The sequence below is a fragment of the Phallusia mammillata genome, chromosome 8 (genome assembly GCF_965637545.1).
Source record: "Phallusia mammillata chromosome 8, kaPhaMamm4.hap1.1, whole genome shotgun sequence".
Lineage (NCBI taxonomy): Eukaryota > Metazoa > Chordata > Ascidiacea > Phlebobranchia > Ascidiidae > Phallusia > Phallusia mammillata.
In genome coordinates, this window is record NC_137259.1 from 8,383,513 (window position 1) to 8,406,520 (window position 23,008).

At 34.6% G+C, this 23,008-nt stretch overlaps 1 protein-coding gene across 3 annotated transcripts; it reads right to left on the minus strand.

The window, feature by feature from the left end:
- Positions 1-610: 610 nt before the first annotated feature.
- Positions 611-20,871, minus strand: LOC145205325 (dynamin-1-like). Of its 3 annotated transcripts, XM_080078012.1 has the most exons (24): positions 20,716-20,871; positions 20,379-20,469; positions 19,709-19,785; positions 18,619-18,768; positions 17,690-17,893; positions 16,801-16,899; positions 15,276-15,436; positions 14,795-14,937; positions 14,249-14,384; positions 13,423-13,557; positions 13,134-13,205; positions 12,965-13,051; positions 12,223-12,293; positions 10,158-10,220; positions 9,063-9,117; positions 7,187-7,300; positions 6,643-6,773; positions 6,107-6,200; positions 5,244-5,414; positions 4,996-5,052; positions 4,627-4,737; positions 4,079-4,194; positions 2,077-2,265; positions 611-1,820 (listed from the first exon to the last, which is right to left on the minus strand). In XM_080078012.1, the coding sequence occupies exons 1-24, from the start codon at positions 20,786-20,788 to the stop codon at positions 1,772-1,774; spliced, it is 2,649 nt and encodes an 882-aa protein (XP_079934138.1). In that variant the 5' UTR covers positions 20,789-20,871; the 3' UTR covers positions 611-1,771. The 3 variants fall into 3 exon arrangements, with proteins under 3 accessions (XP_079934138.1, XP_079934140.1, XP_079934139.1); XM_080078014.1 differs by lacking the exons at positions 10,158-10,220; positions 12,223-12,293 and adding an exon at positions 11,471-11,541; XM_080078013.1 differs by lacking the exon at positions 10,158-10,220.
- Positions 20,872-23,008: the final 2,137 nt, after the last annotated feature.

The window sequence follows — 23,008 nt, forward strand, 5'->3', positions numbered from 1 at the left end:
TTGAGTTGTGTACACTCTTGTTATTGCATTGGAACCGTTGCGGCCCACATAGGCGCCGCCACCTTGGTTTTGTTAGCCACGGTGGCGGCCACCGTAGATATTTTGGTTTGTTAATTTATCATACGAAACAACAAAATATTTTGAAAAAACGTAAAAAAATTAGAAACAATTTTGCTTTTAAACAAGCGTGCTGGCGAAAAAGCAACAAAACGTGCTTTAAAACTGCAACGTATTTGAGTTAGTGCCTTGTTTATGACGTCAAACACAAAATTGTTTACTCATAGATGGTTGTCCATTATTACGTACAATGGAAATGTGTCGTAATATAGCAACAATCCCAGGTGATATAAAGCAACTTGACGAAACATTTTTAAATGTTTCCGAACCATGATAAACGTTCGTGTTCCGCATTATTATTATTTCCCAATTTGATACTTGTGGTTGCACGCATTAGTGACGTCATATTTTACGTCCGCCACCTTGCATTTTTATACTTGGCGCCTATGGCGGCCCGCACCCACAATATCATTACTTTTCTGGCCCGTGCATGCTAAAAGGTTGCCCACCTTTGATCTAGACATTTTAAACCTCTAAAAACGTAAACACCAAAAATTTTGGATGTTGTATTGTAGCTGTTGAGTTATGAAAACTCGTATTAACGACAACGTACAGACGGAAAGCGCACAGCAATTAAGGTTGGTATTCGCGCGCGCTATACAAATCACAACAATGTGACAATTGCAAATCAGGGAACGTTCAACATTCGACAACAATTGACACAAGGGATAGTTGGGGTACACAGGTGGAGCAACAAACGTGATAGCTATTATGTACAAGTGGAAATAGCGAATTAGATGCAAATTAAGTAGATGTACGTATGCATTTTGTCTACATTTTTTTAATGCAAAAATATATTTTAATGACAGCTGACATATGGAATAGTTATTACAAGTCAATTTGAGATTTTTAATCCAAATTTGTAGCCTTTTGGATTAACTTTTTTGATTTTGTAAGTTTTGCTCACGCGTACAAAAGCGCGTAACATGAGCAAACCACACAATTACACCGCTAGGATTAAAACCAGTAACTACACATAATACTAAATTATTCTTTCTCCGTTCATTTGGCGAGAAAATGCCACTGTACACATATAAGCTTGTAGGCATTTTGCATATAAGTGCATAGCGTCACATCCGATGTAATCATCAGTTCATTTCGACGCTGGATTAGGACATCGAAAAAGTGATACACAATTAAAGAAATATTGCGAATGTCCTTAGTATTGGGCTGGTGGTTTGAGAGCTTATGTACAACAACTTTTCTAAACAATATTGAAATACACGCGAATGTAGTTTGGAGTAAACGATCAACCATTTCCCATTTTTGCTTTGCATTCAATCTTGCAAAGTTGGACCTAGTTTTTTGTCATTTAAAGATCTTATAATCCAAGCCCAACGTTTGTCAAATTTATAGACAGGCAGTTTTTCGAATTATAATTTACATTACTACAGTTGTACATGTTCAGAACAGTGGCCAATAGATAAATTTTGACCAGGTTTTTATACTTTTACAACACAATTACTACTAAACGAATAAATCACAAGCTATATCTATGAGAAACGTGTAAAAACAGCGATTTTCCGGTTTATACGAACGGCCCATTGGCTGAAAATAACAAGAAAAATACGACTACGGTCGCCAAGAAAAATGTTACGTCATCAGTGTTGACCTCACAACACCGCATTGTTACGCCATAAGCAAGAAGAGTTGTTTACGTTGGTCGTTGGGGAATACTGGGTCGTCCAGATGGAGCGGGCCTCCTAAAAAACATTAAAACGTCAATAAAAAGTACACAAAAAAACAACCACGCCTAACAAATTGATCGCTGCTTTATCACACCTTTGGAATTGCAATTTTTTTGGCAACTTGATTTATTTTTTTACAACAAAAATATCACAAATTAAACTTAAAACAAAATGGTCCAATTTTGTTAAATCCGTAGTTCCCAAAGATAAAGTCCACGTTTTCAGTCCAGACTATAAAACAACAATACTTCTGTTGCGAGCTTTTTTATACCTTGGAATAGAAGGTGGTGCACGGACCGAACCAGGACGGTTGGGAATCGGCGGCGCCGCTGCTGTCGGCATCATCGGTGGGGGCAGGGATGGGGCGCTTGATGATGGAGGGCCTGGGGGCATACGACCCCCACTTGGTCTTGCTGGAGGAGCGCGACGCACAGGACTCGAACTGCGACCCCCGTGTGAACTTAAGTAAAATGTTGACATTAGGAAAATTTACCAGTATTTGTTAAGTTGTAGATAAACCGTCAGGTGCTTTTTGTCCAGCAGTTTTTTGATTTAGTAAATAGTTTTGTCTTTTTCGGACTTATCGGCACTTTTCTGACAGAATACATGCACACGCGAATAAACGCATGATCTGTTAGGTCTTAGGATGAATAAAATCGAACTGGAAACAAGTATCTCCCGAGTGTTTCATGAAAAAGTGACACAACATCGACGGGTTATTTTCAGACTGAACAAATTTTTAAGGGCTTTCAGTCCAATTAATGTAAAGGATAAAACAAGTATTTTAAGTTGTAAGTAACTGTGGTGGAACCAAAGCTGTAAGTCTGGCCCAGTTAAAACTTACTTTTAAACAGAATTTAGTTGGAATAGGGTTTGAAATAAATATTTTACTTTTTTACAAGGTGCTACAGGGGAAATGTCATGCACACAGCAGAGCACTATTTTGTTACAACAGAATGTAGGAAAACATGACCTTCGGCCAATTGTTTCTTTATGGTTTAAAATATCGGATTCAGGTATGAAATGTAGGACCCTATAACTTCAGGCCTTTAGCACACTTGGTTAAGCACTACAAGGTAAACTAACAGGAAACAAATAGAGGTTTCTGCTTAGCAAAGCAACAAAACAGTTTCTCGTCCTCATAGAAAACACAACTTTTGGGATGAGGATATTATTGGTATTGTGTTAGTCCCATGAATATTATATTCCATGCTCGAAAAATCTATTTAAACTTCCATTATTCTTTTATATCGGGTTAACATGCCGCTTATATGACCGAGCGCTTAAAGCCGCATGCAAGTTAAGCATCATGGAGCAAGTCCGGAGATGCGTTAACCTCGGAGTGTCGGTTCGCATGCTGTTCCATCTCTTCACTGATTGGCTGTTCGGTGAGAGAGGGGCGTGGCTGCGGGCGTATCGCGAGCCTGGCTTGCTCGGACGTTCATCCAATATATTTTCGGCACTCGAGGACCGCACCATAGGCATTCTTGTGTTCAATGTGGGCCTGCTATGTTACCAGACCACTTAGTAAAGATTGTGTTTGCTACATTTATGTAACAGGCGTTTATTTTTGTTGCAAAAATTGTTGGGATGTATAGCACCGTTCGCGCGAGGTATTGACTGTTTTTTTCGGAAATTTTACTAACGTAAGAACTCAACAGGAAAGTTTGCTAAATACCGATGGATGGCGCAAAGAGCAAGCAAAATTGTGTAAAAGTGCGGACGGTTAGGACTTTGAGGGTTGGGGTTAGGTGTTGCAATAAAACAAACTTAAAAGCATATAATTGCTAACCTTTTACCAGTCTCACTGTTAATTTAAATAACGGTGCTTTTTACGTCATCTATAGGTATTTAGCACTTTTCGTAGTTCTACCTGCTTCTACCGTTAAAAATTAAGGATAGCATAAAAATCAATTCAACTATGATTTTGGTAAAACTAAATTCGGACAACGAAACAACGTTATCAGAATATCTGCAAACACAGTGTACAAAGAATAGGTCAAACCCAGTAGCTTCGAATGCGAAAAAAACTTCAAAACATCATTTAACTATAAGGGTTTGACTAAATCGGCATTGGTATCCATGTTACCACTGCCTGGCCAAAACAGCTACGTATTGATATTGCTAGGCAACGGACAAAAATGCTTTCATAGATAAACAACCAAATAAAAACAAAAATGTAGATGAAATACAGCATTGCTTTAGTCTCTATAAGTTTCGAATATAAAGTTTATTTGGCCGAGGTAGAAATACAGTAGTGTAGAGATGCGTACCTCTGGCGAGACGGACCAAGGCTGTTAAAGCCGTTTGACACGTGGTTTGGTGAAGATTGTTGGGGTTCTTCAATCCACGAATTGTCGACGGGAGGGGGAAGGTTGGTTTGTACAGTCTGCACCAAATAACAGCAAATGGTGAAAAAATTCCCAGGTATGCCATTTTACCATGAAAGGTTCAGTAATAGTTTAACCATCTGTTTTGTTGTTGTTGTTGTTTTACTTTAGGTGGTTATTTTACAGGCATAACATGCAGATGGAATGAGAAAAATTCTGGCAAGGATTTTTATTTATTTTTATTTCAACTAGGTTACAAATCATAGTAACAAGGACGAAGTAAAACACTGAACGCTTTTTAAACTGTTAAAGAAAAAACTAAACGAACCAAAAGACATTTAATTTGGATCAGAAATAAGTACAATCATATTTTCTAAAACCTCGCCCAACAAAACAACGATAGCTTTTACATATAACGGTATGGTAACACTGTATATTTCATTTAAAAACTTGAGTTTCTACTATTTGATAGTTACATAGCAGTATTGTACCTTCATGTTAATATCTCCCATAACTTTAAGCGCTTCTTTCAGGCTGTTGTACATTTTCACCATTGTATCTCTTCTTTCCGCTTCATCCGCTGATTCTTCCATCAGGTTGTTCTGCAACAGACATCATATTTTGCAATGGTCAGTGTTTAAATTTAGGTTTCTAATAGTACTCGAAAAAACAGTTTTGTAAAAATGGTCAAAACTGTCAAAAAAGACTTGCAACATGAATGCTATATATTTAAGAAAAAATACGTACGTTTTTTATGCAATTAACCGGACAAGTAATGGTTACGGTTGGGATTTACCATCCCTAAGCAATTATACAGATTGTGCGTATAACAGGATTGAATTTAAAAATAAAACACTTACAGCATTTCCGCTGGAGTAAAGATGCGCCAACACTTCAGTACTAATGAATTCTTTTGTCTGAAGTAACGAAAAGTCAAATTAAAAATGTCAATGCACTATTTCTAAGATACATTACTTGTGGTGTGTACAAGCAAAATTGAATTAAATCGAAATTTTATGCCGTTTAGGGCCTACTATTTACGATAGGCATAAAAAAGTAGTGTTGCATTGAAAATCGGGTGTTATAAATTTAGAAACTACTTTCGTACCTGGTTGATCATGATATTCATAATTATCTTTGGTACAAGATCGCGAATTGTTTTGTTGACGATCGCCATGTAACTATCCACCAAGTTACGAATAGTTTCAACTTGTCTCTCCAACTGTGGATCAAGTGAACCTGACGAGTCGTTGCCACCTGATGATGAAGAGCTTTCCTTCTGTAAAAGTAAAAAATATATATTTACAAGCAATACCTTGACCCAGAGATGTAAACGGGACTGAAATTTGAGACCGAACTTGAAAGTGCAAGCCTGAAATCCGACCCGAACCCCCATTGTTCTTAAGAAGCCCGTTTAAACCCAAACGTATGATTAAAAGGCATACACATTGAAGCACCAGGAAACACCAACAAAAAAATTGGTCATAAACAATGCGTTTTAGGGCTGTTTGACATTAGGTCAAGGCTACTTAGCTAGTTAAATTAATTCAAAAAATTAATGACACAGAGTATAAAGTCAGGCCCATATCACGTCCGTTTTTTATTAAAAAAAAACTACGCCCGAACCCGAACCGAATCCAACTCTGCCTTCATCCAAACCCAACAATTGGGAAAATACAAATGAATGCACAAAAAAACACTAGTTTTGATAAACATATTCTACCGCAGGATAGATTTATTTTAGCTAATTTCTTAAAATTTCTAGTAATTCGGTATGACGCCTTTAATGAATACAAATGACAGCAAACATCGCTTTAATATTGTACCGAAACTAGAGTTTTAGCTCAAGAAAGACACGAATTTGAAACACTGCCAAACAATGACGCCAGTTTCGAAAAACTCTCAAAAGTCGGGACCGAAAAATGCAAAATTGCGTCCTGTGATGACAAAATAAAAATTCTGCACACGAACCTCAGTTGAACGTTCTGGATAAACTCCTGCCCTTAACATCGAAGCTTTCCAGCTATCTACGGTGTCTTGTGACTCAGCAGAAAGCTCCAATTGTCTGAAGGAAACAATGGATTTTTTGTTACCAAAATTAGTATTTATTAAGTATTTTATACAAAAGTATTTATTTAAACAAACATGCTTCAAGAGACACGTTGCCTAGATTTTACGATCTTTGCATTTTACCACATCCAACAATTTTGAAGAATATAACACTAAGTTTAGCAGAAAAATCTGCAAGTAAAACCACAACCTACAGCAATTTATAACGTTGATCTTAAATACAACATTCAAGTTAAATTAAAATTTAGTTTCATAACTTTCTCCTAAATACATGATGGTTGGTAGCTACAAAACCAGTAGTGATCTTTCTAGAATCAAGATCCTTGTCCAACTGCTAAAGTGAGAAAAAGAATTGTTACCGCAGAGTTACTTGCAAAAAATCCCCAACACCATTTGCTTTATTGCAGCCATACCAAAGACATGATCTTTTTTAATACCTGTAATCCTTGTACACATTTCGAGATTCAGTGCTGAACAATGCAAATCCATATTTGCTTGACATGAATCCCTTCTCCAACTCTCTCATGCGAATGTTATCCAATGCAAGGACAAATTTCTTGTCTTTTTCCTACATGGTTTAATGTCCAATCATAAAAATCAGGCAGCAACATTGGAGTTTTAAACAAAATACTCTTGCAAAAACCATAACATTGTACCCCTTGGTTTCTAGTACTATTAAAACCATGGTACCAGTATAGATTTTATCATATGCACTTGTTTTTTTTCTTGACACTTCAATTGGGTTAAAAAAAATATTTTAGCTGCATATTGGGGAAGAATGTACGGTTATCACCATCATATTTATTTTTCAGTACAGTGATACTTCATTGCATTTGACTTGCACATTTCGACATAAAATTAAGAACAGGCAACCTAATCTGACGTATTGAAATAATTGTCTGGCGAAATATTTGTTGAACAGATATATAAACAGAAAAATACTAATCACTTTGTGACTAAGACTTCATATTTTTTACAAACCTCATCATCTTTATACCACTGCAAGGTTTCAGCACTGAGAGTAAACCAGAACTCCTTGGATCCACCGCGGATGAAACTCAAGTTGTGCATGGTAAGCCAGCCCTTACGAATAACCTGCACACAAAAAGATGTGATCACACATACTGCTAGATCTCAACTGTTTACTACTAAGAACTGGTTGCAAAATATTTGAATATTTAGAAGTTCACCAGTGCTACTGCTAAAACATGTAAGAACAGGCAATAGCAAGTTACTTGGTTATGTGAAGATGAAAATACATACATGGTGTTGTAAATGATATTGCCATGCAAAGTTTTCTGCTTCAGTTAATTTTGTTCATGAAAAAAATTCTGCTGTAATATTGAGATAAGTTAAAATGCAACTGCTAAAATTTTATGTTTTTTAGTAGCATGATTTAGTGAAAACTAAACATTAAAAACTGTGTTGCATGGTTAAAGTTTGCACATTTTAACAAAGCCTGATAAAGGATCATTTCAATTTAAAGCCAATATTATAACAAGCTAATGGCAGTCATATCAGCTTGCTTTTATAAACTTGAAGTTTAGATATCACTATTATCCTACAGCCACTACTGCAGGACTGCAAAGCTACACAATTTAAAAAAAACACTTATTTAGAAACATGTTAAGTAGCATGTAGGTTATGAGTTGCGATCACTAAGCATGCAAGCAAGCAGGCATTTGTTGATGTTTGCAGCAAACCTGACATCACCACACAAAACCACCGTGCTTACCATGTCCTGGTCACAACAAAATGCAACATACAGTTAGTAAGCAGATACTTGAATGTGTGAGTTTAGGTTATTTACTCTAGATGCCAAGAGGAAGGTCACCAAAAAACAAACTCATTGATACTGCTTACATAAGTTAGATATAAACAATCAAGGAATCCAGGTTTATAAATTATTTATCATGTGAAATATGCTTGGTCAAATTTGAGGACTGTCAATATTTGAAGTCAATAATAAGTCTCTGTAGAAAAATAAAATAAAAAAGACAAAATGTATCATCTTTTCAACACCAAGAAGAACCGAAAAAATACACTAAACATTCATTTTAAAGCCCCAACTATTATAATTCCCAAACCCAATTAGGCATACAAATTTACGGGGTTAGGACAGTTTCTTGACCAATGCCATGTTTAAACTTGAGTTAGAGAAAAAAAGAAAAATTAGAAACTAAAACCAAGTTAAAACAATATATGTCTCCTTTGGAAGGAGATGTGCATGCTAATGATGCTTACCTCCTGTTTAACAACAACAATAAACAAACATACAATTTAGTAAAGCGAAACACTGATTATCTTGATTCACATGCAAGTTTCTATTTAAAAAATATTTGAAGTTAAAAATAATCAATCAGAACAATTAAAATCTTACAAAAAATGAAGTCAGTTTTAGCACTTTAAGCACAAACAACCAAAAACTTATTACCACAAAAGTTTAAATTTTGGACACATCACAATGTCAGCAAAGGCATTCAAACATTTTGCAATTTGCAGATAAAATTTAAGGACAATAGCCTGTTTTAAGAGAAGGCTAGTATGATTAACAGTGCATAAAAAGAGTATCACTCGCATCATAGGTGTGAGGTAGATCAAGCAAGTGCAATGACATCCATATGTGTATTTATGACACCTATCTTTTGGCCAAATGTCCTTATATTGTTAAATCACTCAGTTTTGTTTAATCACAGTTCTAAACAGCTGAAATCACGGAAAAATCAATTGGTTGAAAAACCTTTCTAAAAGTTGCTTGTTTTGTGTAAAGATGAAGTCCATGTGTGAAACATTGGTGTAAGAACTACCTTCTACGTTGTATTTGTATTCATGAAGTAGTGAAGTTAATTCAACATACCTGGTTGCCCACAACTTTCTTTTTGGTCCCTCGGTCAACACCTTTTTGTGATGCACTGTAAAAAGAATCTTTTTAAAGCACAACAATACTCAACATTTGGCAAAACGTAACTGAGTAACAAAATTAGGTAAAACACTAATTGCTGCAGTGTGTTTATAGCGATTTGGCAAACAACACATTTTTCAAAAAAAAATTAAAGATTTTCCTTGATTGGTGCCTTACTTCATTTAGATCATATTTTCAGTGTAAAATGGCTCTAGATATTTTACACTTGTGTGTTTTCAAATAATCTAACCACAACACATATACATGCATCACAAGACGTTTTGCTTATCCCAGGTCGGTCCAAATGCTAGCACATGCACTTGTTTTTACAAAAAAATTCAAATACAAAATAAATAAATAAACATCAGTAAAAGGCATTGTTTGCAATTGATCTTATTGTTTTAAACTAAACTAGAATAGTGGTTTTCCTATATATTGCCAGTTTATATATACTACATCATATTTAACGATGTATCACATATACCATTTACTATATTTATAATGAATATATATTTGGCACCTACATTTCATTGGGGCCCTATCTTTTTCCTGGCACTTTATAACATAATTGTTTCTGCAAGCATAATCTAATGGGTCCCCACACATATGCATATGCGATTTGGTAACAGTAAAAATAGGGCACAATCACTGTTAGACATTTACCAATTTACTATACACATCATTTGATCTACACATATGATTGTTTTTGCAAGCAAAAACGAATGGGTCCCCACATGCACGTTTGTGTGGATTTATGGTAAACAAACATCCTGGTTATTTTTAGATTCTTAAGGAAAAACTTAACCAACTTAAGCCTTAACCCAACTTAAGTTTTGTTTGTATTCTTTTTGCATCATTATTGTCATATAATTACAAAAAAAACAGTAAATAAGAACAGGAGAAATACTTTCAATTTAATCTCATGCTTTGACCTTGATATTGTCGTTGAAGGTCAGTTTTTAAACACAATTTTCCAGAACTGAAAATGTGTTTGATAACTTAATAAAACGACATAGCATAGCTGCGCAAAAACAGCTGATTTCTAATCACCAACACGACTGTCTCGTAAAACGTCCGTCCTTCAAGCTGAGCACTCCCGCTGCATTCACATGCCTTAATCGTAAACAAGTGAATTACTACCTTGAGAGTTGAGACTTCTATCTGACTGACAGTGTACACATATTGTGGGCTGTAAAAGTAACTGTTTGGCCGATTAAGGCAAATTTTTAAACACTAAACGAATAACCTACTGCAAACAATTGATTAACATTTCAGCACATTAGGGCTCGTATTTCTGGCCTAAAACTTATTATTTTGGGGTTTAAGGGGTAAAAATGGGTGAATCCAAAAAAAAGTTACAAAATTCTTTAGAATAGCTTACATTGCACCAACCAACAAAGCATGAAACCCACAGATTATGTACTTGGGTCAGTACAGCCGTTTTTAATTTTTTTGTATTGGAGGCCTGTGAGTGAACCACTGGGTCGTTTGGGGTCAAACTTCAGGAGGATCAAATTCGGAACAATAACTAACATCTGTGCAAATTTGAATAAATTTAAAGCACTCTTTCTTGACCAAACAAATTCAACAAACCAGCGTTACACAGAAACGAATATTTTGGGGTTTAAGGGGTAAAAATGGGTAAATCTTTTTTTAAGGTACAAAATTCTTTGAAATACCTTATATTGCACCAAACAACAATGCATATAATTCCTTAACAAAGTACTTTAGCAAGTATAGCGGTTTTAAAAATTTCATGTTTTGGGGGGCTGTGGGTGAACCGAAGGATCAAACGGGGTCAAAATTCACATGGACCCTCTTTAGACCAATATCTACAACGTGTGTAAATTTGAAAAAGTTTGAACCATTCTTTCTTGACCAAAACGTGGGAACAAATCCCCGTTAGAAAAAAAAAGAAAATAAGAAAAAAAAAATATAGACCAAAACAATATGTGTCCCCTTCAAGGAAGGGGACCCATAATTAAACATTTAGTGGCCCTCAGTGCTTGCAATCTTGAAATGTCCTCCGATAATTAAAGTTTAAATTATAAAGTGAAAATTTTACTGTCAGATTTTGTTTTAAGTACACATAACTGTTTCATGCTGTGGATGATTTAATTAATGCACCAATTGCCTTAAATTACACAATAAATACACTGACAATTTTTTATGTGCCTAGCTTCAATAATTTAATAAACCTCAACAAAATACATGCAATATATTTGGCATTTTTTGCGAATTTTCAAGTAAATAACATAATGGTTCACTAACAGCAATCAAAAAGTGAAAGATAAGTTCTAAAACATGCATAAATTGGAATACAAGGATTAGGTGCAAAAGCAATTGGAAAATTTTTGTTTTACTTGGCAAAACCAATAAAGTCTTCATGGTTTGTGTTAATGTATGAGATCTCGCAGTCTAGCAAAAAGTTGACCTATGAGCAAATAAACAGCACAACACAATAAAACACAAAGCTTAATGATCGCTAATATATGACTGCAAAAGAGCTACACAAATAATGGTCCAGACCATATTTTTTGAAACTTGGTTCAACATATATGGCAGAAACTGATCAATTTGTCGTTGTTGAATTTGATAACATATAGGTCACAACGCTCAATTTTGTAAAATTTAATATTGGCACATTTGAAACAGCTGGATACCTGGTTTTGTGGACCAACAATGCGGCTGATTGATATCTTTTTTATTGTTTTCAACCATTGCTGATAGCAATATGTCTGCTTTTATTTTTTTACTAAACTGTGGGTGTTACAGAACAAGTCTTTTTGACATTTGTCTAGCTGGTTTGTGCCTTAATAACGCAACTACAGAAAATTACTAAACAGGAACTTTATACAACTAAAAAGCACACTAAATTTTTTATATTTAACTTAAAACTAAAATGATTCTTCAATGAAAAAAAAACTACTATAGCATGCAAATCTCAAATTAAAACATATTTTTACTCTAGAACTGATCAATTTCAAACTAAAAGGCATCCAACAATATTTGTGTTGGTGAAACTAATGAACAAGAGTGGTCTTGGTGCTCATTGGATTTTGTGCATCTCTTTTGCAGCCATGCTTCTATATATTATGTCTAGCAGTAAACTTACTTAGCAAAGCCTATGAAGTCATCGTGATTGGTATTAATATAAGAAAGTTCGAAATCAACCAGCTTAATAATCTGAGAAAACGTCAACAGTGGTTAAGAAATTTAAAAGCAAAAGCGTATCTGAATTAATCTTTCCTTGTTGGATAATTATACATTGTGATCCATGAAGTTGATTACTTTTATTACAGTACCATTCCTACAGGAACTGCTGGTATTGATTTAATGGTACATATTAAGTTTTTATAATTTCCTTTTACAGTTCAGTGACAAACCAAAGAAATCTTATCGAGGGTTAAATTCTCACTGCAGATATGCCTTGCTACATGGAAATACTTGGAAGGGTTGTTTGATACAGCAGTATGCCTAAAAGGCCTGGTGCATTATATTATATATGTGAGTGTGCCATTAACACTGATGTTTATTACAGATCCAGGCTGATACCAGTGATACATTTACAGATTATCTAACCTAAAAAATAATCTTTGATCAGGGGATATCTAAAACAAATTTGTTTCTGGAAAAGTAATGTACTGGTTATGGTGTACAGCTGGCAGTGGTTCGTAATAACCCAAACATAAGAAAAATCAGGCTTTCTATTAGAAAACTTATAGAATAGGCAGCGAAAAAAATGGGCCTATGAGGTACCCCTGTATCAGCTTTCGAAAAAAGGTTTGGATAAACTTTAGTAATAATTCAGTTTAAAAAAATGTAAGGCTGAAATTTAATCAGTAACAATTGACAACCTGGTCCTTGGTGGCGTTTTCTTTGTGTCTGACATTAGTGCTGACAACACGATCTGTTTCTTCACGTAGTACAGGGTATCTTGACATCTACATGAACACAACAAAGTTAAATGTATCTCAATTTATCCAACTGGCAAATAACATTATAAAGCCCAGAATCACAACTTACCCTGTCACTGCAAAGACGAAGAACTGTCATTAGCTCTGTAGCCACCATATCCACGCATTTCAATGCAGGTTCCTAAAATTTCAACAACTTATAAAAAACAATTTGCCAACATCTTCAGGGCAACAATCATCTCATGAATAACAAATGTAGAAAATTTGTGTTTGATAACTTTAAAAAGCACAAATTGCTTTATTTGACAATTTAACCTTGCTGAAAAATGACATTCGGGCTTTTTCATTTTTAATGAAACTCATAGGAGTTGAATTAGTTCAGAAAAATAAACACACACCTTTAGTTTTTTGATTTGGCTTTTTACAATTTCCTCAAAAGCCTGATCGGGCGTAAACAGACCAGTTCTAATACCATGGATATTTTGAATTGTCACAGAGATTTCTTTTCTCAAGGTTTGTTCATCCAAGTCCATCTAAAAAGTAGTGAAAAATGATAAAGAGACTTAAAAAATACTTTAACGCTATTAGAATTAAAAACAGTGAAGAAATACCTAAAGTAGTATATGAACTGAAAACTGTCATCAATTAGGTATTCAATATAGAAGGAAATTCTTGTATGGTGATGACATTGTATGTAACATTTTAATTAGTGTGTGAAACTGTTTTCTGTATAGAAACTGAAAAACTACCATACAATACTTATCCCTTAACGTCTTCAATTAAACAGTTTCCATACAGTAGACTTAATGACTTCGCCTGTCTTAGGTCAAAATTCATAGCTGTGATACAAATCAATACAAACCTCTCTTCTCCACTTCCTTTGATCATCGCCAACCCTACTTTCCTGAAAAAGTCTTGGAAAAACCTAAACAAAAACTACTAAACCTTAACATATAATTTTTCAAAGTTTTCTCACTATCTCCATAGATGGTATCTGATCACACATAAAGGTCTGTAATTTGCACCCTTTCTACGCTCAGTTGTATGCAACTGTCAAGTAACATGAAGATATCTGTACAAATCTGTATGCTAACAGCTTTTGTGGACTGCCTGACATTATCTTCAAAAGACTAAAAGATCGTGTTTGAAAAATTTACTCTACAAATAACTGTTTGCACAAAAACTGCTAGTGAGAATCAAGGACATATGGTTCAGCCCATTTACCTTGACTAATTCATACGGAAATCTTTCATGAAAGATTCTGTTAATTTTTGCTCCTCCTGACAGTTCACTTGTGTCAACAGATGATCCAGAGCCCTCAATAAGTTGTTCAAAGGCACTGTTGAATGCTTGAAACATTCTGTAAAGCATAAGTGTAAATTATAATTATTTGGTAAAATTTAAACAAAAAATGTGTTCCTATTACAACATAATAGGGGTAAAGGTTACCAGAACCCGTTGATTAGATATATTTGTGTGGCGAAAGTAATTTGCAGGACATACTGCTCATTATGAACTATTTAACTTCCTCTATGGTAGCATTCATTTATAGCTTTGCTGGTTATAATTAGGTCTACTTAATGCTATTTCTATTGGAGTCGTTTCAGTACCTATAATTCAACTGTTCACAGAAACACTAGATGCTAATGTGGAACAAAATCACATACTTTACATAGCAATAAATTTTGGTCATTATGGTTTATCAAGAAAACTACATTCATGTTGACTGATACATTATTAGTTGCCATGTAACAAAACTAATGTCCTTACTGTAACATGGCTTTTGTTTTTCGTGCTGGGTCATCTGGTTGGTAGTTTTTATATTCTTCAACGTCTTTCTCCATATCGATCATTTGCTTCTGTAACTTGCTTTGCAGGGATGGAAGTGTGTCTTTGATGTGGTTGGTCAATTGCTAGAGAAACAAATCCAAGGGTACATATTGAATGCAAATCTAATCTAAATATAAATGTTTAACTTGGTTTGCATTTTATTCTACATTTGTAGGACAAGTGGATGTGGTTTTCATATTCTTTCAAATACAGTTAATTCACATAACATCAGTGCATGTGAATTTATGCAACATAAATCATAGGTATTTCAACACCTTTGCTTTGGAGAACGTTTGGTTTTTAGAGACTTTATGTACATGTTTAGTACCTTGTCCTCAAATGATATTTTAGTCAGAAAAAGTTCAGACTGAATTTAAAAAGTTCTGTTGTTGTTCTGGGTTTAAACATCCAAAGATTTTACCTGGTTAAGCACTTTTTGTAGATATGGTGTCCCGAGCTTTTCAGCCATGTGTCTGTACGAGTTGTGACTGAGAAAGAATCTACGTTCAGCTGATAATGCAGCTTTAATGTCTTTGTTGCCATCGATGTCTTTTTGACTTCTATTCACCACACCGATGTAACCTGAAAACATTGTCGAAAATTAGATTGTGATGGAAAAGATGTAAATTTTTGAGCATTATGTACAGTTTATAATGCAAAAAACACCTACACAGTTAAGTGAAGCACTACTATGAGAATAATTAATTTCAACAAAGATGCTACACTCAAAGGAAGCGTGTTTTTTATTTCTTGTAATGTTGTGAATAACTTTGTCAACATTACCAATCTATAACAAATAATTCATGATTATAAACAGAACTGCCAAAGATTTTTTTTGGTCAAGCAACCCTACAAATCTGTCAGTTGTTTTACCAAGAATTTCATGCTTTAGTTATTACATTTCAGTCGCATTAACAGCAAACAGCATTCATGTAGAGCTGGTTTTATAAAAATTATCGGTATTTTGATGATGTGTAAACATGACGCCGATCACAGCTAACTCTGTACCCAGAAAGTCGACAATCTTCAAGCTACAGGGGAAAATAGTTTAGTGACATAATCAACTTGTTGTGTACTAAATGGTGATATCATACACCGCAACAGGAACCTGCTAATGGGCACCCAGATGACATAAGCAAATGTGCCATGATACGCAAGAGGCAAGACACAGGGGGCATAAGGAAAGGTGTTAAATCAATGATGTATGACACAATTCGGAAAAAGCACGGAAGCATGACTAATTGGTTGCATGGTTGGGGTAGTGAGTAAATCTGAAGGGGCTCCTTTTTACAAATATACTTCCTTTGCACAAAAACACATTTGGCCCTAAATACTATAAGCTCCCTTAGTGAATTTGAATTAAATCCTATTTGTTTCTTCTTTAACAGCCACAAAATCTGTAAACATTTTTTTACCATCCAACATGCGGTAATGTTTAGGATTTTGACGTAAAATATTTAGAAACATACACATCAATGACCATGCACATAAACTGCCATTTTTTCCTATTTGGACATTATATATGTTTTAAATCTTATAAACAAAGGCAATGTTCACAAACTGGCCATACACTTTTCTCAAATGCAACCTGTTTTAAGCAAATTCAACTTATATATCCAAATAAAACATGAAAATCACAAACTTGGGGTAATTCGATGTACTGCTTTGTGTTGTACATTTACACCCAGGAACATTTGGGGTTCACAGGCAGTTAAATAATTAGTGAGGCAGTGGGAGCAAATAAAACATTAGGCACAGCATCGCCATATTGCCAAGCTGAAGTTTCATTTCAAATGACTCTACCCATAATTATTTTGTAAAATTAGCCACTACATACGAAAGGCAAACCAGAAAGTAGAGGAATGTCAACAAGGTTAGATATAAAGCAATCGCAAAATGTGCAACACCCTTTAATATAGTTTGTTAACTGTTAATTTTAATTTTACCTCTTCTAAGTGGTAAAAGTTTGTTTTCTAAAATTGCCCTGGCATCAGTTCCTTCATCCATTAAATCAATTTTGGTAATGACACCAATTGTTCGCATTCCTGTGAAGATATAAAAAGTAATTAAAATCAGTTAATCACCTTTTTTATGGCATGTTATAAAACATAACCAGTAGAGAAGGTAAAACAATTTTAAACACATACACACTATATGAACAGGGTGGGTTACAGAGATATGATTTTTATCGATTGTCATTTTTTTTATTATCTTGTTCCAAACAAACAGGTATTTTGTTGGTTCCAAAGGTGAAAGCAGGACAAGTTCACTGAAACAACTCAGCAAAGAATTCTGTGGATAATGAATAAACCAAAAATCAAACTCATTTTTAATTTAGCACATTTTTTTGTATTTTTTGAACTTTTTGGTATTTGTTTTTTGATTTGTTTACTAATAAACAATAGGATACACCCTCAAAGTTTAAAAAGAGTTACATCACCATTCCTAGTACTGTGATATCAATGATTAACCATGTGTGGTTACTAACTGTGAACAATGAAAATAATAAAATGTAACATGAAAGCAACTCCCATATTAATTCACTTGACAATTGATTTATTCCACATATAAAATGGAGTAAATCTATTGGCACCAGTACAGCAAATGAAAAACAACACAGACACTTTTAAAGTAACTCCAAATGCATGTTATATATTACATATCCTTAAATCCTTAACACAGATATTGATGAGTTAATATAAAAAACATGCTATTTTTTAAAGAATGGAAAAAAAATAGTGGACTAATGTTTTAGGTATGCTAAAAGTTGTCTAGCTGCAGCTTTGTTTACAAAACAAACCTTACATTTGAAAAATTGCAAGTGTGCCAATTTACCTTGTGGGTCAAATTCCTTTGCTATCTTTAGTGCATCAGAATTTGCAAGATCGGAATTGGCAGGAGAAACAGCAAGAATCAAGCAATTGTCTTTGGAAACAAACTGTGCAATCATGTCTTTGATTTGTGCCTCAATGTCTGCAGGTTGGTCGCCCACTGGAACTTTCGTCATTCCCGGCAAATCCACAAGTGTGAGGTTTAACACTAAAAAGTTAATCGAACATTGTAATATTCCTTCAGTCAAAATGTGTACAGTTTGATATCCACAGATACTACGTGAAGCCTGGGTTTAAATATAGTCCATGACACTGTGTTGGATAAATTGTTGCAAAAACATAAGTCGATATTATTGTTACTAAAAAGGATAGTACTTTTTTATCACGGATATGAGGAATTTGAAAACGATTGTATCTAAATTTAGGATATTTTATTACAGTTTTGATGCAATAAAAACTTAAATAATAAGTAAAAAATAAATAAATAAATTCCATTGCAAGTGTTTTCAATCTAATCACACAATACAAATGAACAAGTCATATATATAACTTAACAAAGCTTCCAAAAAGATACCTAATCAATGGGAGAATAGGACAAAACACTTTTATAACAAACCAAGTGGGCTTGGCCATAAAGGACAATGGTTACTAGCTCTATTGAAAAGAATACAAGCGTATCAACAGCTACCGGTATTATATGCCATTGGGCAATGTCACAGGTAGTGAGGTACCACACTTAACCCAAGTTTGGGTTTATTCCTGTATAATTGTACATCATTAGCAATTAGTTTCTTACTATTAACATTGCACAGACTTATCCTACTCTGGAGTACAAAATATTTATTGCTTTTATTACTAGTTGCTCAATGTTAAACATTCAAAATCAGTTCTAAAGTGGGCTTTATCAAATCTATTTTTAATCAACACTCGTACCATGTGGGGAATACACCCGGAGGTTAATGGGAATAGAACTGATGCCTTTATTCGATCCAGTCATTCTGTCTGTTTCTTCTTCAATTTCTTTTCGGATTTCATTGAAATCAGTAAATTTCTTGCCTTTGCAATGCAGAAATTCACCCCATTCTATAAATTCAGATAGATGTTGTAAATTATCTGTGATTTTAGGGTAAATATATTCAAGTCAAAAACTTTTTAGGTAGGTGGGATAGGGTGTAATTTTAGAAAAATGCTTTTATCACTTAAGTTTTACCTAATAAATACATAAAAAACATGCATGTTTGCAAACATGCATTTTGTACATTGAGAAAAACTTGCTTAAAAAAGTTACAATTACATTTGCCAGTTATCATCATATGCAACATACAGGATTTTTTTTTATTTTTACAAATATAAAATCACAGCATATGAAAGTAATCTAAACAGGCACACTGTTTAAAGAGCAGAAATTCATATCCCCTCTATGAATCACGATTTTTTACTGGCAGAAAGTTAATAAGTTGTCCAAAATCAAATACAACCCTTTGTGCTGATTGTGTGTTAGGCACAAATTAAAAGTTTTATATATGCTATTTGCAACATGGCACAATAAAAGGAGGTAATGGATCAAGTGGTTTACTTATCACAATACCTGGCACGTGCAAATTCTAGTTGTTTGTTAGCTTTTGTAACAATATTATTAGTTTACCATCTATGCAGTTAGGAAAAATACCAAAACAAAGTTGTTGAGTCATTGGAGCTTAAGCAATGACTCAGTAAGATAACAATAGTAGCACATTGCAAGTACTTTGTGCATCTAAATATTGATATAATAGAAATTTTAATACAAAATTAAGATGCAAACAGATTCCATTGTAGGTGAAAGTTTTTATTTTATTGTGTATGCAAGCATTTCATGGCAAAAAAATTTGAATACTTGTGTACAAACTGGTATGGCGAAAAAACAACACTTTTTAGATGTGTCCCCTGTCCCCCAGCTCAATAGATTGTAATATTTTGGGGTCGACATTTTTCTATGAAGTTTACATTCAAACACGGAGTCGGAAGTATAATGAATGTGACTCACCGCCAGCTCGCGACGTCATCAACTGGAGTACGAGCGGTCGTCTGGTTACAATGCCTGAACCTCGGGGCAGGAAATCTCTGAAAAGTGTACACCGCCAATTAAACATGGCTTACAATGCATTGATAACGAAAATTTCTTGGAATTATGATGGATATGTTTTTCCTACTGTAGGTTTACATGATCATCTTTTTTAATCATTAACACAAGTTGGCAAGCATTATCACAAAAAAGCATAAATAAACTTGAAAAGGACCTTATTAGGATGTGTACGATGGATGTCCTTAAAAAAGACTAAACAATGTCAACTATATACAACTATTGTTGAATAAGGCTTGACTTTGGTAAAAGAGACTTTGTAGATCCAATAGCCAAGCCCCGACTAGTAAAATTTATTGAACAAAAAATCAATGTCACAATTAGTCTGGATGGCTTTATTGTGATCACATGGCAGACCCACTTGAAACTTGACAAAATCAATAGCAGCCAATATGGCAGCTTGCATGTTGACCAAATTAGAGCAAGTTTTTAATTAAGTTTTTTTTTACTACCTTTCAGTACAATAGACTTATTTTTCTTACAATATTTGGAACATCTGTCCACAACACACTTGATTCTAGCCAGTTTGTGAAGTAGTGTCAAATCTTTGTTAAGTTACACACAATTAACATACTTTCCAACAAAGTTTTCCAGGACACTGCTCTTCCCTGCACTTTGTCCTCCAACAACAGCAATTTGTGGCAAATCGATGTTCAAAGATGCACCTACAAGAACATGACATGATGTTAACGATAAAATACTTCTAAATCATGGGTATTGATTTTTTGAAGGTGTCTATACTGCAGCATGCCAAAATTTCATGGAAACAAACTGTCAGCAAGGTAATTGGAAGCAAATACTCTACAGTGTTATTCAATGCATAATATATATATATATATATATATATATATATATACAACTTAAGACAAAAAATGATATAAGACGTATAATATTAAAAACAACAATTATACCTGTATGTGCAAAAGCATCTTGAAGCTTGTTGACCAGTGGGATCAAGGCTTCCATCCCTGTATTGGTCGTCATCTTGGTAGTTTTGTCTTTGTTCCTTGTTAAAATATTTGTGCTAGCCTGGTTTACAAATAACACTCTGAAAAGATTTATCAAAAACAATCACTTAAACCTTATGCTTCAATAGGCTTCATCTGATTTAATTGTTGTCAAGACAGTCAGTTTGCCACCAAAATTTAAGTTTATCCAAAAATCTCACAGTTTACATGTTTGAATTGTTTCGTAAAATTTGTTGATTCTAAATCTAATTGCCTAAACCTGGAAATGTGGTTCAATTCTATTTTTATGACATAATTATTAACTTAACACTTGACAGCAATAAACACTATGTCCACATTCTGTGAATTGTGGACCATCAAAATATGTTAAACATTTTTTTCAGTCAAGGTTTTCACAAACACCAACACAGTAAGAAGTAAGAACCAATTAAAATGTTTAACCTAAACCATTAAATTCCATTTCCTGACTATAATATAGCTGTAAATATGTGACTGCACGCTAAACGTTTAAAACTGCGCTGATCGCTCTGGAGTTAAATAATGTGCGGGAAAACCATTTATAGGCAACGACGCCAGTATCAACAGTTCTAGTAGTAACGCTTTGAGGAAAAAGGACTGACAGGTAACGTTCTATTTCGCGTGTACCAGATCCTATTTAACAATTTGAAAACGCAACATGCGACAATTTCGCCATAGTTGAATCACAAACACCTGAGTCTGACTCTTAGCTCAGCGACCGTTCACAAAACTGCTTCAACTTTGACCCGAAACTCTATTTTGTTCCGTCAATCGATAATTTCACAACGATTAGGGACGTGATAAAAACACGTGACGGTACTTCACGGCATGACGTCAGATTTGAAATCGCAGCTTTTTTACTTGTAATCATAGATACTACATAAATCGCAACATAGTCTATGTAGTATTTATGTTGTAACAATCATGTAAACTTCCATTGTAAATAAACTGTGCATGAAACGTTATCAGAATACTCGAAATAGCTTACCTTTTGCTTTTGCAAAAAAATATTTGAAAACAGGCATAGTGGGGCGGGAACTTGGCCGAATGGCCTGGCGCGTCTGACCCATAAACAAAAAACCTGATCGGGTTTCGTCCCCGGGAGTATCCTGGGTTCGAATCCCGTGAACGACAAAGGGCAATTTTCAGTTCTCGGACTGCCACCTGATTGTCGAAAAATACAATAAAAAAACAAACAAAAAACAAGCATATTGTTAAATAAAGCTGTTTAAAGCTGTGTAACTTAAATACATATTACATAACTAAACAGGGTAAGCTAATCCCGTATTTTACAGTCTTCATCGTTACGTAACAATTCTGTCAGTGAACTACTCAACTTTACATTTTTGCTGCAAAACGTTTAAAATACTTATCCGCAAGGTGGCGCTGTAGTATAACTAAAAGCAAAATAATGAGGTTTGATTTTTAACTAAAATAGAAGCATGTTTGACTCAACACATCGATGATGTCCCTAATAAGCCCCAATTACTAATGGTTTGGCTGATTAAAATCGTACCTTTTCCGACCTGACTATTCTACCTTTTCGATACATGATACGTCTTGAAAGCCTTTGGTCAGCAGTTTAGTAGTAGCCTATAGGCTATAGCTCTTTGCTGGGCGATTCCCATAGTCTGTTTGGCAGAATTACTTCGAATAGCGTTTACAGGTTAATGTTCACTAAGGTGGTTTGCAGTGTATTCTGGGTTTCAATAATCTAGCACAGGGTTTCCCCAACTTTTTTGATCGCGACCCCTTTTTTAACTCGTTAAATTTTTCGCGACCCTTCACGGATAATATGATAAACAGTGCAAAAAATACGTTTGTTTTATTTATTGAAACGACTAATTCGAGCGAAAACTAAAAACAACCTACCGGTACTCGGAGTCTACTACTTTACACGTCCAAACACCAATACCGTTTACGAGCCCGACGTTTGTTCGATCAATGGCGTCACTACAAGCGCGTTTGCGCTTAGCTGGAAACGTTTAAAAAAACGACGTAACTTGAAGAAAAATGACATTGCGACGTTATACAAAGGTCAAGGCCGGGGGTGTGCGGTACTCTACGCCAGTGTATGCAGTACTTTCTGCAAAATTGGTACAGCTTTCTGCGACCCCTTAAATTTGTAGCCTACAATAGTATGATGGTTCCCGACCTGGATAGGTTTTTGTCCGTGTTTTTACCGCGACAATTTTTATGATTTTATTATCAACGTTTG